The sequence below is a fragment of the Pyricularia grisea genome, assembly GCF_004355905.1.
Source record: "Pyricularia grisea strain NI907 chromosome Unknown Pyricularia_grisea_NI907_Scaffold_1, whole genome shotgun sequence".
Taxonomy (NCBI): Eukaryota; Fungi; Ascomycota; class Sordariomycetes; order Magnaporthales; family Pyriculariaceae; genus Pyricularia; species Pyricularia grisea.
The window spans coordinates 4,438,501-4,457,576 of NW_022156716.1; the positions used below are offsets into that span (position 1 = coordinate 4,438,501).

Here is a 19,076-nt window from a genome sequence, read left to right on the forward strand (position 1 = left end):
TACAATAATGTAGTTGTACGTAGGTGCCTACCTGCTACTAAGTAGTACAGTTCGGAGGTAAGGTAATTAATTGTAAGGCAGGTAGTAACCTGTGGTTGTGTTGCATCAGTACGGTACATGAATCGCCGACACACTAAAACCGCCTACCCCGCACTGACGCAGACTTGATTCGTAGCGCCAAAAAAAGCACCGGCTTTTGTTGATTGACATCCATTCACGACAGGGAACACTCGCCTGATTGACTGGTAGCTTGGAAAAGCAAATGGGCGAGGCTAACCCTTCAACTATCGAGTTGTGCAAATCGGTATGTTAGGTATATTACCTAGGTAGCTTGATGGAAGTTTGGTGGATCGTCATTTTACTATCATTTAACAGCTAAACTAGAAAATTTTGCAAAGTCAGCTCAAGCTCCTAGCTTGGGGACTAATCCTTCATCTCTCTCTCTCTTTTTTTTTTTTTTTTTTTTTTTTTTTTTCCCTCGGAAAATTACCAGATCGTCGTCTACCACGAAGCGATCTGAATTGAACCCGCGCACCTAGCACATCCCTGTCGTGTTCCCACATAATATTGACGGTCGGTAGGCTACTGTTGACTAGACTCGAAACATAGACAGACGTATCCAGCGTTCCAAAACTGCCACGACCGACTGCGTCGAATCAGACTCTTGCATTGGTGGTGATTCGTCATGTTCGCAGCTTGATTCCAATCGTTCTATCTGATCAAAATAGCTGCATTCACCACCACACCGGGACTTTTAAAACCTTTTTCTCTGTTAGCCAGCTGACAAAAGCGCCGTCCGCGTTGAGACGACCGGCACAGGCCTCACGCGCCTATACCCAAAAAAAAAAAAAAAAAAAGACTTCCACTCGACGACAAGACACTTCTGCAACCGATCCGGCCAGCCTACTCATGCTATAAGAGTGCTTTCATACGCGCCCTGCTGTCGAACAACGAGGCTGGGCTTTGCCCCAACCCTCCCGCCTCCCTCAGCTTTGCCTCGCGTCCAAAGCTAGGCTAGCAGGACCCGCAAGGGGACATGCCATGGACAAACCTATGCTCATGGTAAGGACGGGACCACTGGATGGGGATGTGGCTGTCATGGATGCAGAAGACGAGGCGCGACCTGGAGGAAGGAGTGGGACGCGAGCGCGAGATGGCATGGAGGGAATGGCGGCAGAGCCCTCGCCACTGACCAAGACAACCAGATCTTTCTCGGACGGCGACAGCACGCCAAGCCGCCCAAAGCTGTCCCCATCACCCCTGATACTTGAAACCGACCGTCGAACGTCAAAGGACGACAGCGCGATACGCAACTCTGTGCCGGCCGCTCCGGTGACACCAAGCAGACCCGACTTTGTCCAGCGCGGGAGCATTCTTTCATCCTCTTTACACATGTCACAACAGGCAACAGGCACCGCGGTGGCGGGCGGGCGTGCCGCCGGCTTTGCCACCGATTCCATGCAACCGCAGCAGCAGGCCAAGCAGCCGCCACTCTCCCCGAAGCTCGACCACTCACATATCTACGCATCACCGACGAGCGCACTGCCCCGAAGGTCCCGCGGCCTCGACTTTTCCCGCGCCGCCACCAGCCTGCACCATTCTACATTGGCGGAGCAGTCCTCCCCGGACTCCTCGCCCACGCATGCTGGGAGGGGAGCCATGAACATACCAGGTGGCGGATCAAAACGGTTTGGCTCGGGCTTTGGTGCCGCCGAAACATCGACAAACTCGTTGTGGTCCATGATGGGAAACCACGAGAAGATGCATATTTCGAGCTCTGTGGGCAGCACCGCCCACATGGCTGCTTCAGACTCGTCTTCCAGTTCGGATCTGGATGATGACCTGATGGACGAAGACGTACCGGACGAACCCTACGTTACCACCCCTCAGATATCGCGGACGACGATGGTACCGGGTCTAGGTAGCACTTACTCGCCAAGCGCACCAGGGTTGAATGGACCTTTGGGAGGATCACCGGCGGTGAACAGCTTGCTGTCATTTCAACAGCGCCAACGGCCGCGAAAGCAGCCAAAGAAGAAGCTGCGTGGTCCGATCGGGCTTGGGTTCAACTCGCTTGCTGGACACGGTGGTAGCCTTGCTGCTTGCAAGTCGCCTCCAAACTCATTGGGCCGCGACCCAAATCCGCACTCTCGCCGGGAGAGCATCAGCTGGGCTGCAAACCAATTAAACCTGTCAGGGAACGAGAGCGACGATAACATAAAGCCTCGCGTGTTGGATAGTATCGAAGGCGCCATGGGAGCACCGGGTCACGGGGGCCAAAACGAAGTGATACGGCGCGTTGTCCATCGACGAGGGAATTTACTGGTAAGCCTCAGCGTTTTATACTTTTCTTTCTTATCCCAAGCCCAGAAACTATCAGAGCTAACCGTGCTTGAATAGCCCAAAACCAAAGCCTTCGCTCGTATGCGCGCTGCGCTTGCAGAGGAAAACGCACCCATCGACAACGAAGTGCGCCGCGAGGCGGAAGTTGTCAGGCAGGTGCGCGACAGCGATGTGGGAGAACACCCTGCTCGGGCACCTCCACCAGCGTTGTCGGTAGCAACAACGGCACTGTCCAGTCCGACCATGGGCGTGATGCATGACGTTGATGAGATGGTAGACGACGCCATGGTGGTAGATACGGGAGCCGTTGTTGGCTCAGTATCAGCCTTGGGTCTCTCCTCAAGTTTCAAGCAGCAGATTATGAAAAACTCGAAAGTCAACAAGAACCTCTGGGACACATTTTCGGAATCATCAAGCATTGGGGGTGGAGGTGGCACAACGCCGCCACCTCTATCGCTACCCCGCGGCTCTTGCTCAGCCATGAGTGTTAATAACGACGACATGAGCATGGATTCGCCCTTGACCAGCTCGGCACCGTCTGCTTCCATGATTGCCACCGGCGGCATATTCCCCATGTCAATGACTACCCGGAGCAGCTCTGCCGGTGACACCCCGCAGCAGCCGGGATCCGGGACGATGGGTGCACCCCAGCAGATGCCACCCACTGCTGCAGAGATCACACGGCGCATTAACAATAAAAGACGGCGCGACGACGACTTTGACCCCGTCAGCTTCAAGCGGCGTGCGGTGTCGCCGGGCGTCAGCGCGCACAACTCGCCCATCATGCAGAGCCCACTCCAGCGTGACATTCCGTGGGGCTCGCGGCCTGGGAGCAACGGCCACGATCGGGCCGGGGGAAGCGAGAGCGGGGGAAGTCAGGTGGGATCCCAGCCGCCACAGGGGCAGGGCAATCGCCCCGGTGGACCCAAGGGCCGTGTGGGTTACCAAGGCATGGTTGACACAAATGACGGCATCACGAAATTGAGTATCGAGTAGTGGCGTCTACTTGCTGCTGGCGAAACGGACAATAACAGAACAATCTCTGGCATACTACTTATCTAATTAACTTGACTTGAAACGGGGGGGTTTCACAGATACGCGCGAGAGCTTTCATGGTTTACATTTTGCTATCGCTTCCTGAGTATCACTTTGCATACATCATTCCCGGGCTAGGTTGCATTACGGATGGGAATATGGAGTTTCCGGTCATTACTTCTCATTTGGCATGGCACAGGTTACGTATTCCCCCCTTTCCGACTTTTTCTTTTGTCTTGACTAGTTAGTTTCGTTTTATAATATTCCCCTGGGAGGGCCGGGGTGGTTCAGTCCGCTTCTACATTTTAGGCACCTCACACGCGAAAAATAGACTCCCCTGTGCATTCGTCCGATAATTTTTGACATTCCAATGCAAAATGATAGAAAGACAAGAAAAGAAAAAAATACCGACCCCGCGTCTTTCTTTCCCCCAGGTTTACATGTGATGTCTGCTCTCCATGGGCGAGTTACCTGCCCGGAACATACTCTGGGCCAAGCCCTACGGCGGGGTTACCAAGGCCGCCTCGGTCAAGAAGCTAAGCTAAAGCTATGTAGGCGTCAATATTATCGTTGGCTAATGCCGGCCGCGTTACAATTTTATGAGGAATCGGAGTAGGGATTTTGAGATTTGGCATGTCATGAGTGGCCAGAACCTCTCAAAATGGAGGGTTACATCGATCCTTGTGCTACATACTTGGGGTAATCTCGAACCCTCGCATCCAAAAAGGTGAATGCGGTATTTTGCCCTTGAAGAGCGGCCAAAAATCCATGTTCAAATTCCGGGCTTTTTCTCCCACCAAATTCAGGCCACCCCTGTCCCGGAGGAAGGGGGAGGGGGGGACGGGAACCAAAAGATCTGCGTCACTTTGATTTGATCCCCGGCATGAAAGCTTACAGCCTTAAAAAAAAAAGTGGCTACAGTGGCTGCAGTTCATGTCTTCTTTTTTGTTTTTTTTTATCTTCTCAGCTTCTCTCTTTCTCATTCAACCAAGTATCCTACTATTACTATTGTATTTTTTTTTTTTTAAATTGTTCATTTTCCTTCTCTTTGAGATCAGAATCGAGAGAAAATGGACCAACAATCAACTCCTCCGAGCGATGCAAGTACGCAGGCGAATGAAGCGCCAAGATCCAAAAAGCCCCGACCAGGAGCCAGGGGAGTGAATAAGACCAGGAGTGGATGCCGGACATGCAAGTAAGAAAGAGCTGTGTCGGGCCTGAGTGCGCACGTGTGTTGTGGGTGTTTTGCTGGCATTGGTGTTTCTCTTGATTAAAAAAATATAGCCATCTCATTTTCTTTCATTTTATTTCATATTTCTGGTCACCTATCAAATAAGAAAAAGAAGAAAGAGAGAAAAAAAAAAGAGAAATCACCATGTAATCGCTCTCACACTTACACACAAGCATCCTCACAGAAAACGACATCGAAAATGCGACGAACAAAAGCCATCGTGCCAAAACTGCATCCGAGCAGGCTGGCCCTGTGATTTCCTGTCCGGACCCAAGGATCCTGAACCCAAACCCGCCAAGGCTCGCGGTAAGTCGAAAAAGAAGCAGCAGCAGCAGCAGACACAAGACCAAACCAATACCAGCAGCTCCGCTCTCATCCTGCCCAGCCGAGCACCGAGCAGCTTCATCGCGAATCTGAACGCCGACGAACTGGTCAAGCTGGACCTGTTCGCCAACGTGGCGGTCAAAGCCATGGGCATAAGTCTCAACACGCCGTTACTGGAGCGCATCATGCTACGGGCGGTGCAGACGGAGCCGTGCATGCTGCACGCGGCGCTGTCGTGGTCCGGACTGACGCGGCACGTCTACTGGGTCGGGGATCGGGAGTCGCGTGCCCTGTCGGAGCGGCAGGGGTTCGAGCACTACAACAAGAGCATCCAGATCCTGCGCAGTATGCCCCGGAATCGACGCACCACCGAGCTCGCCATGCTCGCCAGCCACATCTACGCCTCCATCGACTTCAACCTCGGCATGATGGACCGGTTGGTGGCCCACACGCATGCGACCTTGGGCATGGCGCAGGAGATGGGCATCGCCATGGCCGACGGCGTAGATTCGTCCGAGGACACTGACTCAATCGTCCGACTCACCCACAAGGTCCACACCGCGTTTGCCGCGCAGATACAGGCCTGGAACGACATGTCGCAAGGCCGCGATCGAGGCCTAGTGGTCGCCTTGGGGGAACCAGAGGTCGGGTCCCTGCAACGCCTTGCGTTGAGCCACGGTGATGAGTCGGATTCGACGCCTTCTCCGAGGCCGGGGCAAGCGATGGTGGTGGAGCTTGAAGATGATGACATTTGAAATAATTTGAAAAAGCAACGTGACGTAACCATTTGTCCAAGGATGCGGCTTTTGCATGTTTCAAAAGATGATGCCGTGTAAGCTTCATGTGTCATCGTCAAGCGCTCCTAGTCTATTGCCCATCCATTGTTGTACAGCCCACGCATCTCATAGCGTCCATTCCCAAGCAGCAAGAATGCCATGTACCCGCAATCACAGCATTGTCCTCCATATCCCACCCTACCGCGGAGCGTCTATGAAGGTCGCAGCAGGTAAGGCCGAGATTAGAAGAAATACCAATTGTGCTGTTGATGTCGATGCACAGATGCAACACTTGCTCCTCAGGTAGATCCTTGCCTCCCACAAGTCTATTGGCTCCGGGGCTCCCGCGAAGCTGTCCTGCAACAGTAGCGGCTAGTGGCCAACTTCTTTCCAATAAGGTCCTACTATTCGGAAGGGCCTGGTGAATAGCGCGAGAGAGCCTTCTGGCGGTATTTAACCACAGCAGTATGTCGATCCCTTTCCAAAGCTCAAGCAGCGGCAATCGCACACCAGACGGTTAAATCAAACATTACCGGCGAATGGATTACCAATGTCTCATCGGGCATCAGCACCTTCATCCGGAACCCAGAGTGTCTCCAGTTTGTCATCCAGCCACTTCGCCATCTCCTCGGCATGCCGCCTTGTCAAGACGGCAGCAGAGGCGCCCACGCTGGTGACCGTGGCGGCAGTGGATGGGGCAGCGCTCAAAACGCTAGTCGTCTCCGAGGGCGAGCCTATCGCCGCAGACACCGTAACCTGGGGCGGGCTGCCCGAGCCATCGGCGGCGGGCGCATGCTCCTCTGGTAGGTCCGAGGCGGCAGCCGCACCGGAATCGACGGCACCTGAAGAAGGACCAATGCAAATGAAGAGCAGCGGGCTCTTGAGTGGTCTTATGACCACCACGGCACCGGACAGCTGCACCGTTATGCTCCTCGGCCGTCCCGCACGGGCCGAAGCGACAGACTCTGCGGACGCCGAAGGCGGTAGCGCCCCGACGAGCGCACTCTCTCCCTTCCTGGCCGACTGGCCATCTTCACTGCCCTCCTCCTCCTCCTCGTCTTCCTCCTCCGAATCATCACGCTCATGACCTCTCTGTGCGCGTCGGTGACCTCCGCGCGGCTCCGCCGCGGCGGCGGTTTGTATGGCCCATATCGAGGCGGCTACGGTGCATTGGGTGCGAAGAGTGCTGACGGGCTGTCGAGACGCGTACGAGAGCAGCTTACCCGAGATTGTCGTGATGAGTGCCGAATGGACGTGCGCGGAAAGATTGGATTGGAGGAAGGACGAGAGGCGTTTGGTGAGGAGAAGCGGCGGCACGCCTGGCGCGTATGGTTGCGCGGCCATCGGGATTGCGCTTCGTTTTTTTTTTTTTTTTTTATCGAGGCTCGTCGATATTTCCTTATGTGGGCTAGAACAATAGATCGTCGGTACGTTCGGGAAAGTTTTGGGCCAGGCAGAGGGAACACGGGATGAAGTTTGTTGGGGTACTTTGTTGTGGTGGGGGAAATGGAAACAAAGCAGTCGACACCTTTGTTTGTGGCTTTGCGCGTTTTCGAGCCCCGACCGTGTACCAGACGTGACGCTCCCACAGAATGACAATAAAAACGGGCTATCTTGCGGCTGAATTCAGGTCGGAGTAATCAGGTAACACGTCAATACGAGTTGTGTACAAAAAGAAAAGCTTTCGTGATACAGGTGCGGTAGAACAAATGTTAGCGGGCCTGTGGTGATGTCGTGGTCTAATTGGAGTCAGTTATAAACTCAATTACGTTAGGAGAGCCAAGGACAGGACTGATTAAAAGGGTCCCAAACTGCTTAAGTACACTCCACTCACTCTTGGGTGACCCCAAAATGCGGGGGTTGGCTGCAGCAGGTTTGATCCAACTACAGCCTGTTTTAATTGACGTTGCTCGCACCACAATGTGGGGGGCAAAAGGCAACGATCAAGGAAAGACACACACATGCAGACAGTATTACTAACTCTTTCACCCTTGAAAGCAGCAGTCATTCTATCCTTCTTTCAAGTTCCATTAGCAACAGACAAACGAAATTCATCCCCACAGTATCCATATCAAATCAAGTAACTCGGCCTCTAGAGAGTACATGCTCAAATATTACGACGCCGCCCTCTCTTCTCCGCCGCCATCATTCTGCCCGCCTTCTTCCATGCCCTCCTCTCCCTGGCCAACAAGTCATCCTCCAATGTAACAATCAGCTGACCGTCTGGGTGATAGTTCAGCCAGGCCTCGTGCGCCGCCTTGACTACCTGGTACAGCGAGACCGTACTATCGAGCCTGCTAGTCTTGGGGTCGATCGCCATCAGGCTGCCAACCTGTATGCAAAGATCCTTCTCAGTGTATGGCCCGTGGTAGTCGGTGAGGTTGCTGAACAGGTCGACGCACTTGTCATGGCTTGACAGGTCGACATTCTCGAAGCAGTCGTGCTGGCAGGGGGGCGCGTCCCGTTCGCAGTGGTAGCAGCCACAATCCCACCGTGGGCATTTGTTGGGCGGCCGGAGTTGCTTGCCCGTCATCATATGGTACAGGATGCCACCCACAGCTCGGAGGTCGGAACCTCGAGTGTAGTATGAATAGAACTACAAACCAACAGGCGGAGCACCGATGGGCAGTTTGATGTCAGCGAACAGCCTAAAGCCCCCCTCCCCCCCAGACAAGGTACGTAGCCAGGATTGGAAGCTGGGTTTTTGTCTACTCACATTCGGGTAATCGTCAAATTTGCCGTCCCTAAGCTTTTCCAGCTGCTCAGATGAAGATGCTTCGCCCCTGAAGCGCTTAAACGCCACCAAGACCCCATTCGCCCCGCGCACATGGGTCGCGACTTGGGCATCAGAGAAGTTGCCCAGTTTGACCAAACCATACGTCTCGGAACCCCTGGGCCTCTGCAAGAAGACATTCTCAGGCGTAATTTTACCGTGTAGCACTGCCAGCCAGTCCGCATCCTCGAACCAGTTGTCCTGCTCGTAGCCGTCGTAGTCCATGCCTCGCGGCGCATTGACCGCGGTGCCGACCCCGTCCTCGCGGTAGCCGTCATGCAGCCACGCCAGCGCCCGGAGCAGGCTGACAAGCAGGTGCCAGCAAAGGGAAGGCGGGATGAACCCCGTGCTGGTCAGCGGCACCGGCGGATTCCGGAGCATGGTGTCGAGCGTACCCGCGTCGCAGTGGTCAAAGACGAGATATTTGCACGATTCGACCCCCTTACTCCCGTTGGGCCCGACGATTCTGGCGCCAGCGACCTCCCCCGCGATCGATACGAGGTTCTCGTGGTTTAAAAGTTGTTTGATCAAGTCTTTCGCGGGGGTGTTGTTAAACATCTCAACAAAATTTGACGACGTGGTCTTCTTGTCTATGCGGCGCCCGAGGAGGATTTCACCGTCGCTGGTCCGCTCAACCTCCACGAGGGTCTTTGTCGGATCATGGTTGAGATCGTAATACTTGATAATGCGGAACTCTTCCGAGCCTGCTGGAGGTGATGCCATTGCTGCCGCTGCCAGTCCAGGCTGTCTTTGTTTTGCGCTGTTGTTACTCTTGTTAATTTTGGATCCGTAGCAATTGGTGAAGTCAGAGACCTTGTGGAAACAAACAGATTGGCCTGGTGAGTCTTTGCCTTGAGTGTGGGAAGTTGCTCCCACCTTATGCTTGTCTCGCGTCTCATTGTAGCCGTTGCTTGGAATGATGTTGGGGGTGAGGCGCTGCTCTCCCTTCACACAGGGCAACGAGGTCCAACATTCCGCCGCTTTGGGGAAACGGACTCGCCGCCACACATTCCTCTTGGGTTTTTCGCAGGAATTTCGCTGCAAACAATGCCCGTTGTCCGAATCTGCTTCGTTGCCGTTATGTTGCGATGGTCAGGTGAAAAACAGGCGAAGTTTGGAGGCCCTGAAGGGATATCCGTCACTGTGGCTGACTGAGCTCAATGCCGCGGTCGCTTTTTTATTGTCCAGGCAGGTTTGCCGGTTCTCCCTTTCTGGACTGCAGTCTTTATGCTCATTATTTTAAAGGAACACTCGATCGTAGTTCAAAGAAATATCGTAAGTACAACAATAGAACCACAAAAGATGAAAAGAAAGACAGCAATCACTCTGCCCAGTTAATCTATTGGGTATATTTATGTATAAATAGTCACAATGTAGATCTTACACACCTCCATTGCTGATCGAGTCTTTTTTCAAGTTTACACTTCCTTTTTGTATGTCGGCAAGGCTTCTCGAAGGAAGCAAGGAATCTAATAATAATACACTGAAAGGAGTGGGCCGACGTTTTTTTTTTTTTTTTTTTTTTTTTTTTTTTGGTGAAGTATCCCCGGTTGATAATGCCCGGTTAAAACCAGGCGGACTTCATTGTTGAGATTGCGTCTAGATCCGCCTAGGTGGCAGTCGCGCCGCGCCACCAGAGCCCGCTGACTTGAGCAGCTGCCGCTGGATGAGCGAGACAGTCGACTTGGACACGTGCAGTCGGTGCGCCAGCACCAGCGACCCTGTAAGCAGGGCCAGCGCGCCGGCCTGGTGGGTGGCAGCAAGGTGGGTAGGGACCATGTAGATGAGCGTGCTGATGCCGAGGGCCACCTGCAAGAGGGCCAGATGCAGCACTCCCATGCTCCCCTTCCTGGCCGAAATGGGCAGCACGGCACCGAGGCGGCGCGACCAGACAAACATGGCGACGACGGCGCAGAATGTGGTCATGGCGAGAGCGCGGTGGTCCAGCTGCACCAAGCTCGGGTTCTCAAGCATGTTGCGCCACCAGAGATCCGATCCGTCCTCCTTCCTCGAGTAGAACTTGTCAAACAACTCAGCCATCGGCGGGGTTAGGCCGACGCCCATCTTGGGGAACTCGTTATAAATAAGACCCGCATCAAGCCCAGCAACCAAAGCGCCCGACATTGCAGTGGTGAAGACCAGCGCGGTCATCGCCAAGACGTAGCGGCGGAAGGGGGTAATAGCAGCGTTCTGTAGTTGGGAAAAGAGCTTAGTGGCCGATGCCGGGTCTGCAACAAGGCGGCGCGTGCGAAGGACAGAGAGCCCTGAGAGCAGCATAGCCGAGTAGCAGAGGAAAGCGGTCCCGAGGTGTGCAGTCAAGCGGTACTGTGAGACGCGGGGGTGGGAACCAGGGGCAAACAGGTCATCTTTCAGACCCGACTTGACCATCCACCAACCGATGAATCCCTGGAAACCGATCAGAGCGCTGATGCCGACCAGATTAAAGGCCATCTTGCGGGTGACCTGCTTCCGGGCGATGAAGTATACTGTCGGCAGCACAAAGGTGAGACCGATGAAGCGGCCCCAGAGACGGTGCGTCCACTCCATGTAGTAGATCTTCTTGAACTCATCGAGTGTCATGTGCGGGTTGAGCAAGGCGAACTCGGGCGAGGCGCGGTACTTGGAGAACTCTGATTCCCAGTCTTCGGCGTTGCGAGGAGGTAGGGACCCAGTGACGGGCCGCCATTCGGTTATGCTCAGTCTGGTTTGAAAGAGGTTTGGTGTCAGTTGAAGGGTACAACACCTATACATTACGATCGGTGGGCCGGGCTGATAGCGCAAAAGCACGCAAAGAAGAGCAAGGCAGAGCTAACTTACCCAGACTCTGTCAGGCGCGTCATGCCACCAAAGATGACAATGCCAAAGACGCTGACAGCACTGCCTATGAGCCAGTACCCTACAGCCTTTGAGTTGGTCTCGGGGAATGAGCTGGACCGTGTCCCTGCTCTCGCTCCCGAAGAGGCTTCAGCCGTAGCAGCCTCGGCGGTGACCGTAGACCCGGACGATGACTTGGTCGCTGACCTGAAGAAGGTCCTGCTTCCTCCGACCAGCCATCGTGTCCTCGCGTGCGTTGCCGTATTTGTCGATGTCGATGTCGAGATTAGGTTGCGCGAGAGTGCATGGGATCGTACGACCTGCCGAGCGACTTGCGAAGAAGCCGTTGCCTTTAGCGGTTGCGTGTGGAGGCATTGACGGCACACAAAGGCTGGGGAGGATAGCCTCCCCAGCGTTCGAGGAATTCCAATCCTGGAGAAGGACATGACTGCTTGTGTATTTCCTACAATCGCATGGTCTGTCAAATGTATGCGGTGGGTTACATGAATACGGTACGAATAACAAGCAGACCGAAGCTCTCAATCGCCAAAAAGATTCGGAGTGACAGACGATACGGGCTCTCGATCGATCTAGACTTTTAAAGTGGGGCTGTGACAAAACAAATTCCCATTCATCGAACCAACCAAGGCTCGAGTAAAGTTGTGTATTTACCTACAAAAGAGAGAACCAATGCTCAATAGGCGATAGTTATTAATACCTTACTTACCTGGGCAGTTACTATAGAAAATGGAATAACAAGATAGGCTGCATATTTTTTTCACTTCCTAATTGACCGCGCAGAATTGGGTTGTAAAGGGCAAGAGAAACAGGCCTTTGCGAGCTCTTTACGAACCCGTATTACGTGCGCATCCACTGGGGCTAGGGATTTGATGGGCACCCATTGCCCAATCAGAGTGCACATATTGAACTGCAGGTAAGGGGGTGCAACAAGTAATACTTACAGGACCGGAAAACTCGGGTGTGTATCTTGAACAATTCTTCAACTATCAAGAAAAGAAGAGAAAGGGAACGTATATCAATAACAACAAAAACGCGATTGATCGCTTGTAAGTTCCTTCCCCGAGTATATACAGGTAGAACCGAAATATTACACAAGCCAAGAAGACCCTATTTTTGTACCCGGGCCCAACTAGTGCCAACCAAACATGTAAACCAAATCAAACGATCCCCGTTATATTTTTCCATCCATATTTTACTAGCAATACCCATGTGCTCAAATGCACGTTGGGACAGAGTCATCATCCCTATATCCTACAGCTTAGGCGACCTGGCTGTCGGGGTTCTCTCCCTGGATCGTCTTCTTGGCGCCAGTGAATATTTCCCTCCATGTCCTCTTTGTCTTGGTCTCCCTCAAATAAAGGGGCTTGTGCTCCTCATGAACGTCGTGCTCATGCTCGTAGTCGACGTGTACAAATGCACGCTCTACATCGCCTAGTCCTTCCATTTTGCGCTGAAGTGACTGGGCCACATCGTGCGATATCCTCAGCGGAGTCTCATCATCCATGACAACATCAACCTCGACATAGTACCGTTGGCCGGCATGGTACGCGCGGCACGTGTCGACCTTGAGGATTTGCTCGTCGTGCGTCATAGCCATGTAAATAAGCTTGGAGATAAACTCGCGAGGCGCCGACTTGCCAACCAGGAGCCACACCTGCTCAAAGGCGTTGGTCACCCACGAAAAGAGGATGATGAGAGCGATGAGGATGGCACCGATAGGGTCAAGGTACCAGACAAATCTTTCTCCAGCGACTGCCATTATCAGACCAAACGAGTTCACTGCAATGTCATTGCGGTGATCAATCTGCCAAAAGATGCATAATGATCAGCACCGGCACAAGACTATCACTGTCTAAACCCCGGCGAATCGAGTAGGGAGGTGGTAACATGAAACCAGGGTTTTTGGAAACTTACGTAGAAGACGTGGACAGAGGGATACTTTCTGTATAACATACAGAAGACCATCAAGCTACCCTTGGCACAGATAGCGACGGCGACGAAGATGATAGGAATTATGTGAAGCTCTCCGCTCTCTTGTCCGCCTGAAGCTAGGGTGCGACCCGACTCGACCTTGATTGCGATGCATGTCAGCTCAACTTTTCTATTTTCTTGTGCCTGTGATCTTGAAGGGATCAGACATAAGACTATAGCCTGCTTCACCTACCAAAAGCTGGATTGCGACTGTTGTCATCAGTGCGCAAAACAGGATAACTCCAATCGTCTCAATGCGTGTGCGACCCTGTATTGTGCCGTGTCAGCAACGGGGACAGTCGGGATGAAGTTCAGATGTTGCCCATCCCATATCATCAAAGTCAGAATCAGGGGCCTGACTAAGATACCTAGGTGATGTAACTTACCACAGGGTACTTGTAAATGCTCGGCCTTGCAGCCATCCTCGAGGTTATAAGCATAACAAATGAAGACACAAGGTCCATCTGGTATCCAAAATTAGTAAGGTTGTTTCCCCCGAGTTTCTATCTGTCTTTTGAGACGGAAACGTAACTTACAAATGCATCAGCTGCCGTCGCAAAGAGCTGCGAGTATATGAATTACAGTTAATTAGTGACTATGTCCACCCAACGCATAAAGAAAGCAACTTGGTGACTTACAGCCAATGATCCAGTGGAGATAGCAGCATAAAGCTGGATGATAAACAGACAAAAGTTCACTACGAACGAGGCATTGACAGCGAACTTGATCTTGGGAGCCACTCGGGCATCTTCTTCGATTGCGTTCTGCTCTTCATCGTCAACTCCAAGGAACTGGTCGATGAGCTGGTTCTGTCTGGTGTAGAACTTTTTGAGCTTCTTCTTGTTGCCCTTGGGGTGGTCGATCTTCATCTGCTTTTTCGAGACGTTTGCACGACGGTGTTGACCAAAGTTCAGAGGGTCGGAAGAGATGCCCGACGTCTCGGCGCGCGTGATGTTTTGGATTTCCGAGGCTTCCACTGATGATGTGTCGGCCGTGGCTAGCTCCTTCTTCTCCCTGACCGCTGACGGCTCTGTGCTAGTGGCGGGCTGGGCCGACGGACCCACGGTTGCGCCAGCTCCATTCGCAGGAACGGAGACTATGCATAATATGATGGAACTTGATTAGCAAGATGATTCTTTGACAGTGGGTGGCTGTGCTGATGCTAACGGCAACTCGATTGTTCATGTTTGCGTTCCGCCTGTTATTTATCACGATAAATTCACCCTAGCATGTAGGACTATTATGAAGAAGGTCGCGGCACTGGGCCCATACCACCTTCCAGCGATGAGGTAAGTGAACGACACAGGGAGGCCAGACTAGCAGTAACCCGGTCTGACTTGGAAGACCGATGGGCTTGTGCAAGTCCAGACGGCCAGCTACAAAGTCGCCATCTCTGACACAGCAACCACAAGGAAAGAACGGATGACAGCTGGGACCGCCAGGGCGAAACGCACCCAAGCTTGAACGATTCGAATAAAGTGATTGTTCGCAAGTATAGCAGCTGTTGCAGCTATATGCACGCAAAACAAAACAGCATAGTCAACCGTACGATAACCGAACGCCGTTTGAGAAAAGAATACACATGAGAAATAAACAAAGAAAAATAATCCAATAAAATGAGAATAAAACTTACCCGGCGCTGGGCTGGAAGGTTTTCCCGATTCCTGATCCGACATCTTGGCTGAGGCAGTGTTTTTTTATTTTGGCTCACTTTGTACAGTATGGGCAATAACCAGGCTTGGCTGAAGGGATCTGATTCGATCTAATCCAACCTGATGGCGTCTCGTTCATGTATCGGCAAGGGGGAAATGTGTAATCGATAGAAAAGGGCCTGTATCTCGGTCGACGAGTATTTGTTGATCAAATCAACTGACCAAATTTAGGTAGTTGTAGAAGCGAAGAGAATTGGAAATGTGTAGGTAGGATGATAGGTGAAGAAAGGTTAAGTTAAGGGAGGTAGGTAGGCAAGTCGATCAGATGTGGAAGTCGAAAGGATGGGGACTCTACTTCCCTTTGAACTAGAACTGACAGGCCTCCAATCTGAGCGGCCCACGAAAAATTTCTCCCTACGGCATCCATTCCGATCATCAATTACAGTCACGCAGGCTAAAAATCCGCTGCCATTATCTCTTCCCCCCTCTATCGGGAAGTGCCTAGACCTCTAAAAAGAAACCAGAATGCCTCCTTGCAGGCGAACAACTGGGGCTTGCTGACTCCTGGTTGGGGGCCTTCAAACCACGCTTTCTTCAAACGCAGGGGAGATCTGTTGTGGAAATGCGATTCCCTTTTCGTTAAAGCCGAGCCGATCAGAGGCGGCAAGGGTGGGAGTGAAATCGGGGTAGACAGCAAATGGTTGGCTCCCCAAATAACGGTTACTTGGCAGCGCTACATTGTGTTTGGGGGAGAATGCGACAGTAATCGACACTAATACTCGATTACCTACTCAGAACATTGATTTGGTGGAGCTTTAAAGAGGTATGTACCGTACCATATTAAGTGAAGAATATAATATTTTATCGTGGCCAGAACTCAGCACACTTGGAATGAGGTTTTGGTACCGTAGGGCTTTTTCAAGGCAATTTCAGTTCATCTTTTGTTTGTTACCATGCAAAGCACCAAGAGGATCAAACAGCGAGGTTTAAAGTGGATGAGAAGATAGCAGTAAATGGAAGGAGGAACCGAACCTATAAGTGCAGAATTATTGCTGTAAAGTGTTCAGGTACTTAACCTGGGCCGCCTGTCACTTACCCACAGTACCGACCTTGCTACCACCTACTTTACCTTATTTACTGTGGGTGGAGATTCAATACCAACACTCCACATTGATTACTCCGTAATGTCATGTCAATGCTTCGTAGAAACAAACTCTAAGGTCTGATCACAAGACGGAGTAGGTAATTTTCCTACGAAGCTATTGAGAGAAGAAACCCTTGATTCTTGGCCAAACAGCCAAGATACTAATTTTACAAGCACTTGAAGTAAAAGCAAGCGCAAGAGTCTTTATGTCTATCTTTAGGTTTTTCAGCAATATTTTCAGAGACATGATAGCAACATGAGGTATTATTCCCCATTTTCAAGTCACCTGGTGTTGTGAGAAGAAGGACCTTCCCAGTAAATTGCAGCACAGTTTATGAGCTGGCAATGTGGGGGTAACATGCACGTGCAGCCCTGGTTCATTGCATTCGTTCTCTACTCCGTAGACATCAAAACATGAAAACCACTCATTTTCCTCTTGCGTGACCGCTCCTTTGAGATTGAGCGTGGTGACGATTGAAACTGGGATCAGCGGCTGTTTGACTGGAAGAGTACCGCATAGGACTTTTGAGAGAAAAGTGCATCCCAACCATAACCGAAATTGTCATCTAGAGAGAGATAAAAAGAAAAAAAAAAAGAAAAAAAAAGAGGCCAGAGCACATATTGGTGGTGAAAACAATATGTATTGGTGTTACCATGGTCTGGTTAGAGGGGTGCGGTCCAGTGCATTTATTCATGTCACCCCATGGGCTGGTTGTACTGCCAAGGCAGTCTGGATTTAAAATTCTCAAATATCACCAATACCAAGCAATGCCCACAACCCGACTAGAAGTCTCAAATCTTGGGGTCGAGAAGCTTTTTTCGGCATGTTGCAAACTTGATCCGTGATAATCGCCAGATAGTGGGGGTTGGACTGGATCTTTTTCTAGAAGTTCGCTTCAGGTAAGTTAATCAGCACTTCTGGAATTGTTTATCACGGTTTCGAGATGGATGGTGGGACAGGAGTATTTATCCAGCCGCTCAGCCTTGGCTGCGACAGGGAGTTAAGAGACAGACCTTGTCAGAGGTGTACTAGAGTATAGAGTACTACTGTATGGGGTAGTTAAGGTGAAGAACAAGCTGTCGGTAGCACTTGCCTGAGAACAAGCCATCCCTGCCATGGATGTTTTGTAGTGGGGCAGCTATCCCATGAGCTTACATACTGCTTAATATTCCTATTGGGCAACACAGGCCTGAGCGGTTTCGGAATTGGCGATACCCGTACGGGAAGCAGCAGGACAGACAGGCGCAAGTTTTGGTTGCGACAACGCCAAGTGAGGTTTGTATGTTTGATGGCCTAGCAATGGCCATAACGAACGCTCGAATATCCCTTCCCAATTCGGTCAAGAAACGACGATAGGGCAAGCTGTTTTTGTGGAGGATTCAGTTCCTCAATTCTGTGCCTCGCAGCAAGCTCCCAAGGAAGGCTCCTTTCTCCTCATCATCAATTTATCGAAGCCCACTCATAATCTCTTTTGTATCACGGTGCCCACTCCCCGCATCTTGGAATGTGCTGCACTCCAGATTCATTGAGCTTGTCTCGGACACAGGCCCGCCGTTCGACGCTAGTCTGTGTGGCACACTATGAGCAATGACAAGAGAGCTTGTCTGTCCGAGCTCCCATGGAAACAAACGCTTAACTCGACAACCTTGCTGTGCTACCAAATGTGTGAGGGACATTAAAGAAATTTGTCATAATTGTGCCAATGCTATAGCTTGCTACCAGGCTATGCGGTAATTACAACGCTTACCTAGGTAGGTAGTTATTATCAAGTAGCAATTGCAAATCAGGAAGCAAGATGCAAATCAAGTCGGGAGAAATGAGACTTGATATTCCATCACACAGATAAATGTTTTGAACCGGCTACCGGCAGTCAAAATTGAGTTGACCCTCCGCTGTTTTTGGAGAATCCTTGGCAGGATGTTACAGCCGCTGAGGGTCTTTTTATGGCAGGTGGGCTGCTTTGCCAGTATAGCAGCAGTACATACGGATACCTACCTAGGCTCACCGTAGTTTTCCAGGTTGGCGTATTCAAATAAAGTGTGCCTGGGTATCCATAGTGCATGCACATCAGGAGGTTGACTTATACCTGGTACGTCAGGTAGTTGCGGAAAGAAAAGAAAAAAAGAAGCTTACTTTCCTTAGTACGGTATGGATTAGCTAGTGCCGGCGCCTCGCCTGGCCTACGAGGGAACGGCCTGTTTCATCAAGTGGATCAGCCCCGCAGAATTTCAAACATGGGCTCGATGAATGGGCAATCGTCAGACAAGGCGCACTCATGACCTTGTCGGCATTTGCATTTGTGTTCTTACCCGCTAACTGTACAGTATATCCGTACACCCTGGTGGCGTTTTAACGGGGCCTACGATTCGATTTTACATCAACTACGGAGTACCACGCATCTTGATTCGATTAAGACCTGTCATTGTTTCTAACTGGAGACGCCATAACCGGGCTGATACCCGGAACAGGGTATTCCTTTGTGTTTTCTTTATTTCTCCTTGCCGGTTCCGTTCCCGACCGGGGACTCCCAGTGAAAGAAGAGAAAAATCGCCGAGGCAAGCTCAAGATAGGTAAAGCACCCAATTAAGGAGTAACCAAGGTGAGTTTTAGTTGCAGCAAAGCAGATAGAAGCAGAAAGCAAGAGGCGAGACGACGAAACAAAACTGGCGCACGGCCACCTGAGTCCGAGGTGGCTTGTACTTCATACCTCCTTACTGTCCCTCAATCGACAACTGTAATGGTACCGGTGAAGCGCCAAGGTTCCAGGGTTGGGTCGACTAGACTTGCCTTGCCTTCAATCCCTTCACTTTTTTTATTTGAAAAAAAAAAAGAGAAGACATTGGATAACAAGAACCAAGCCATCTACATACAGAAACGTAAGTAGTCATGCAGCTCACTCACTCACCACAGCCCGAAAGCTTGCTTGCGCCACTTGGGGTTTTGCCGATTACCTCATGGGGCATGCAATATTTACTGTACCTGTCGTACACA

At 51.4% G+C, this 19,076-nt stretch overlaps 6 protein-coding genes across 6 annotated transcripts; 2 read left to right on the plus strand and 4 right to left on the minus strand.

Annotated features, from left to right (window-relative positions):
* The first annotated feature begins 495 nt into the window (after positions 1–495).
* On the plus strand, positions 496–3,729 carry PgNI_01340 (uncharacterized protein). The gene is made up of 2 exons (XM_031121413.1): positions 496–2,325; positions 2,401–3,729. Exons 1-2 carry the CDS (start codon positions 1,042–1,044, stop codon positions 3,337–3,339), a joined length of 2,223 nt encoding a protein of 740 aa, XP_030987682.1. The 5' UTR covers positions 496–1,041; the 3' UTR covers positions 3,340–3,729.
* Positions 3,730–4,448: 719 nt separating this feature from the next.
* Positions 4,449–5,688, plus strand: PgNI_01341 (uncharacterized protein; the record flags this gene model as incomplete). The annotated part of the gene is made up of 2 exons (XM_031121414.1): positions 4,449–4,573; positions 4,794–5,688. 2 exons carry the CDS (start codon positions 4,449–4,451, stop codon positions 5,686–5,688), a joined length of 1,020 nt encoding a protein of 339 aa, XP_030987648.1.
* A 576-nt stretch (positions 5,689–6,264) lies between these two features.
* Positions 6,265–7,053, minus strand: PgNI_01342 (uncharacterized protein; the record flags this gene model as incomplete). The annotated part of the gene is made up of 1 exon (XM_031121415.1): positions 6,265–7,053. The coding sequence occupies one exon, from the start codon at positions 7,051–7,053 to the stop codon at positions 6,265–6,267; it is 789 nt and encodes a 262-aa protein (XP_030987644.1).
* A 763-nt stretch (positions 7,054–7,816) lies between these two features.
* Positions 7,817–9,205, minus strand: PgNI_01343 (uncharacterized protein; the record flags this gene model as incomplete). Its single annotated transcript, XM_031121416.1, has 2 exons — positions 7,817–8,305; positions 8,426–9,205. 2 exons carry the CDS (start codon positions 9,203–9,205, stop codon positions 7,817–7,819), a joined length of 1,269 nt encoding a protein of 422 aa, XP_030987663.1.
* Positions 9,206–10,081: 876 nt separating this feature from the next.
* On the minus strand, positions 10,082–11,742 carry PgNI_01344 (uncharacterized protein; the record flags this gene model as incomplete). The annotated part of the gene is made up of 2 exons (XM_031121417.1): positions 10,082–11,183; positions 11,300–11,742. 2 exons carry the CDS (start codon positions 11,740–11,742, stop codon positions 10,082–10,084), a joined length of 1,545 nt encoding a protein of 514 aa, XP_030987642.1.
* Positions 11,743–12,268: 526 nt separating this feature from the next.
* PgNI_01345 (uncharacterized protein) lies at positions 12,269–15,230 on the minus strand. Its single transcript, XM_031121418.1, has 7 exons — positions 14,922–15,230; positions 13,927–14,384; positions 13,825–13,851; positions 13,675–13,752; positions 13,482–13,556; positions 13,232–13,387; positions 12,269–13,121 (listed from the first exon to the last, which is right to left on the minus strand). The coding sequence occupies exons 1-7, from the start codon at positions 14,962–14,964 to the stop codon at positions 12,576–12,578; spliced, it is 1,383 nt and encodes a 460-aa protein (XP_030987662.1). The 5' UTR covers positions 14,965–15,230; the 3' UTR covers positions 12,269–12,575.
* Between the last annotated feature and the right edge of the window lie 3,846 nt (positions 15,231–19,076).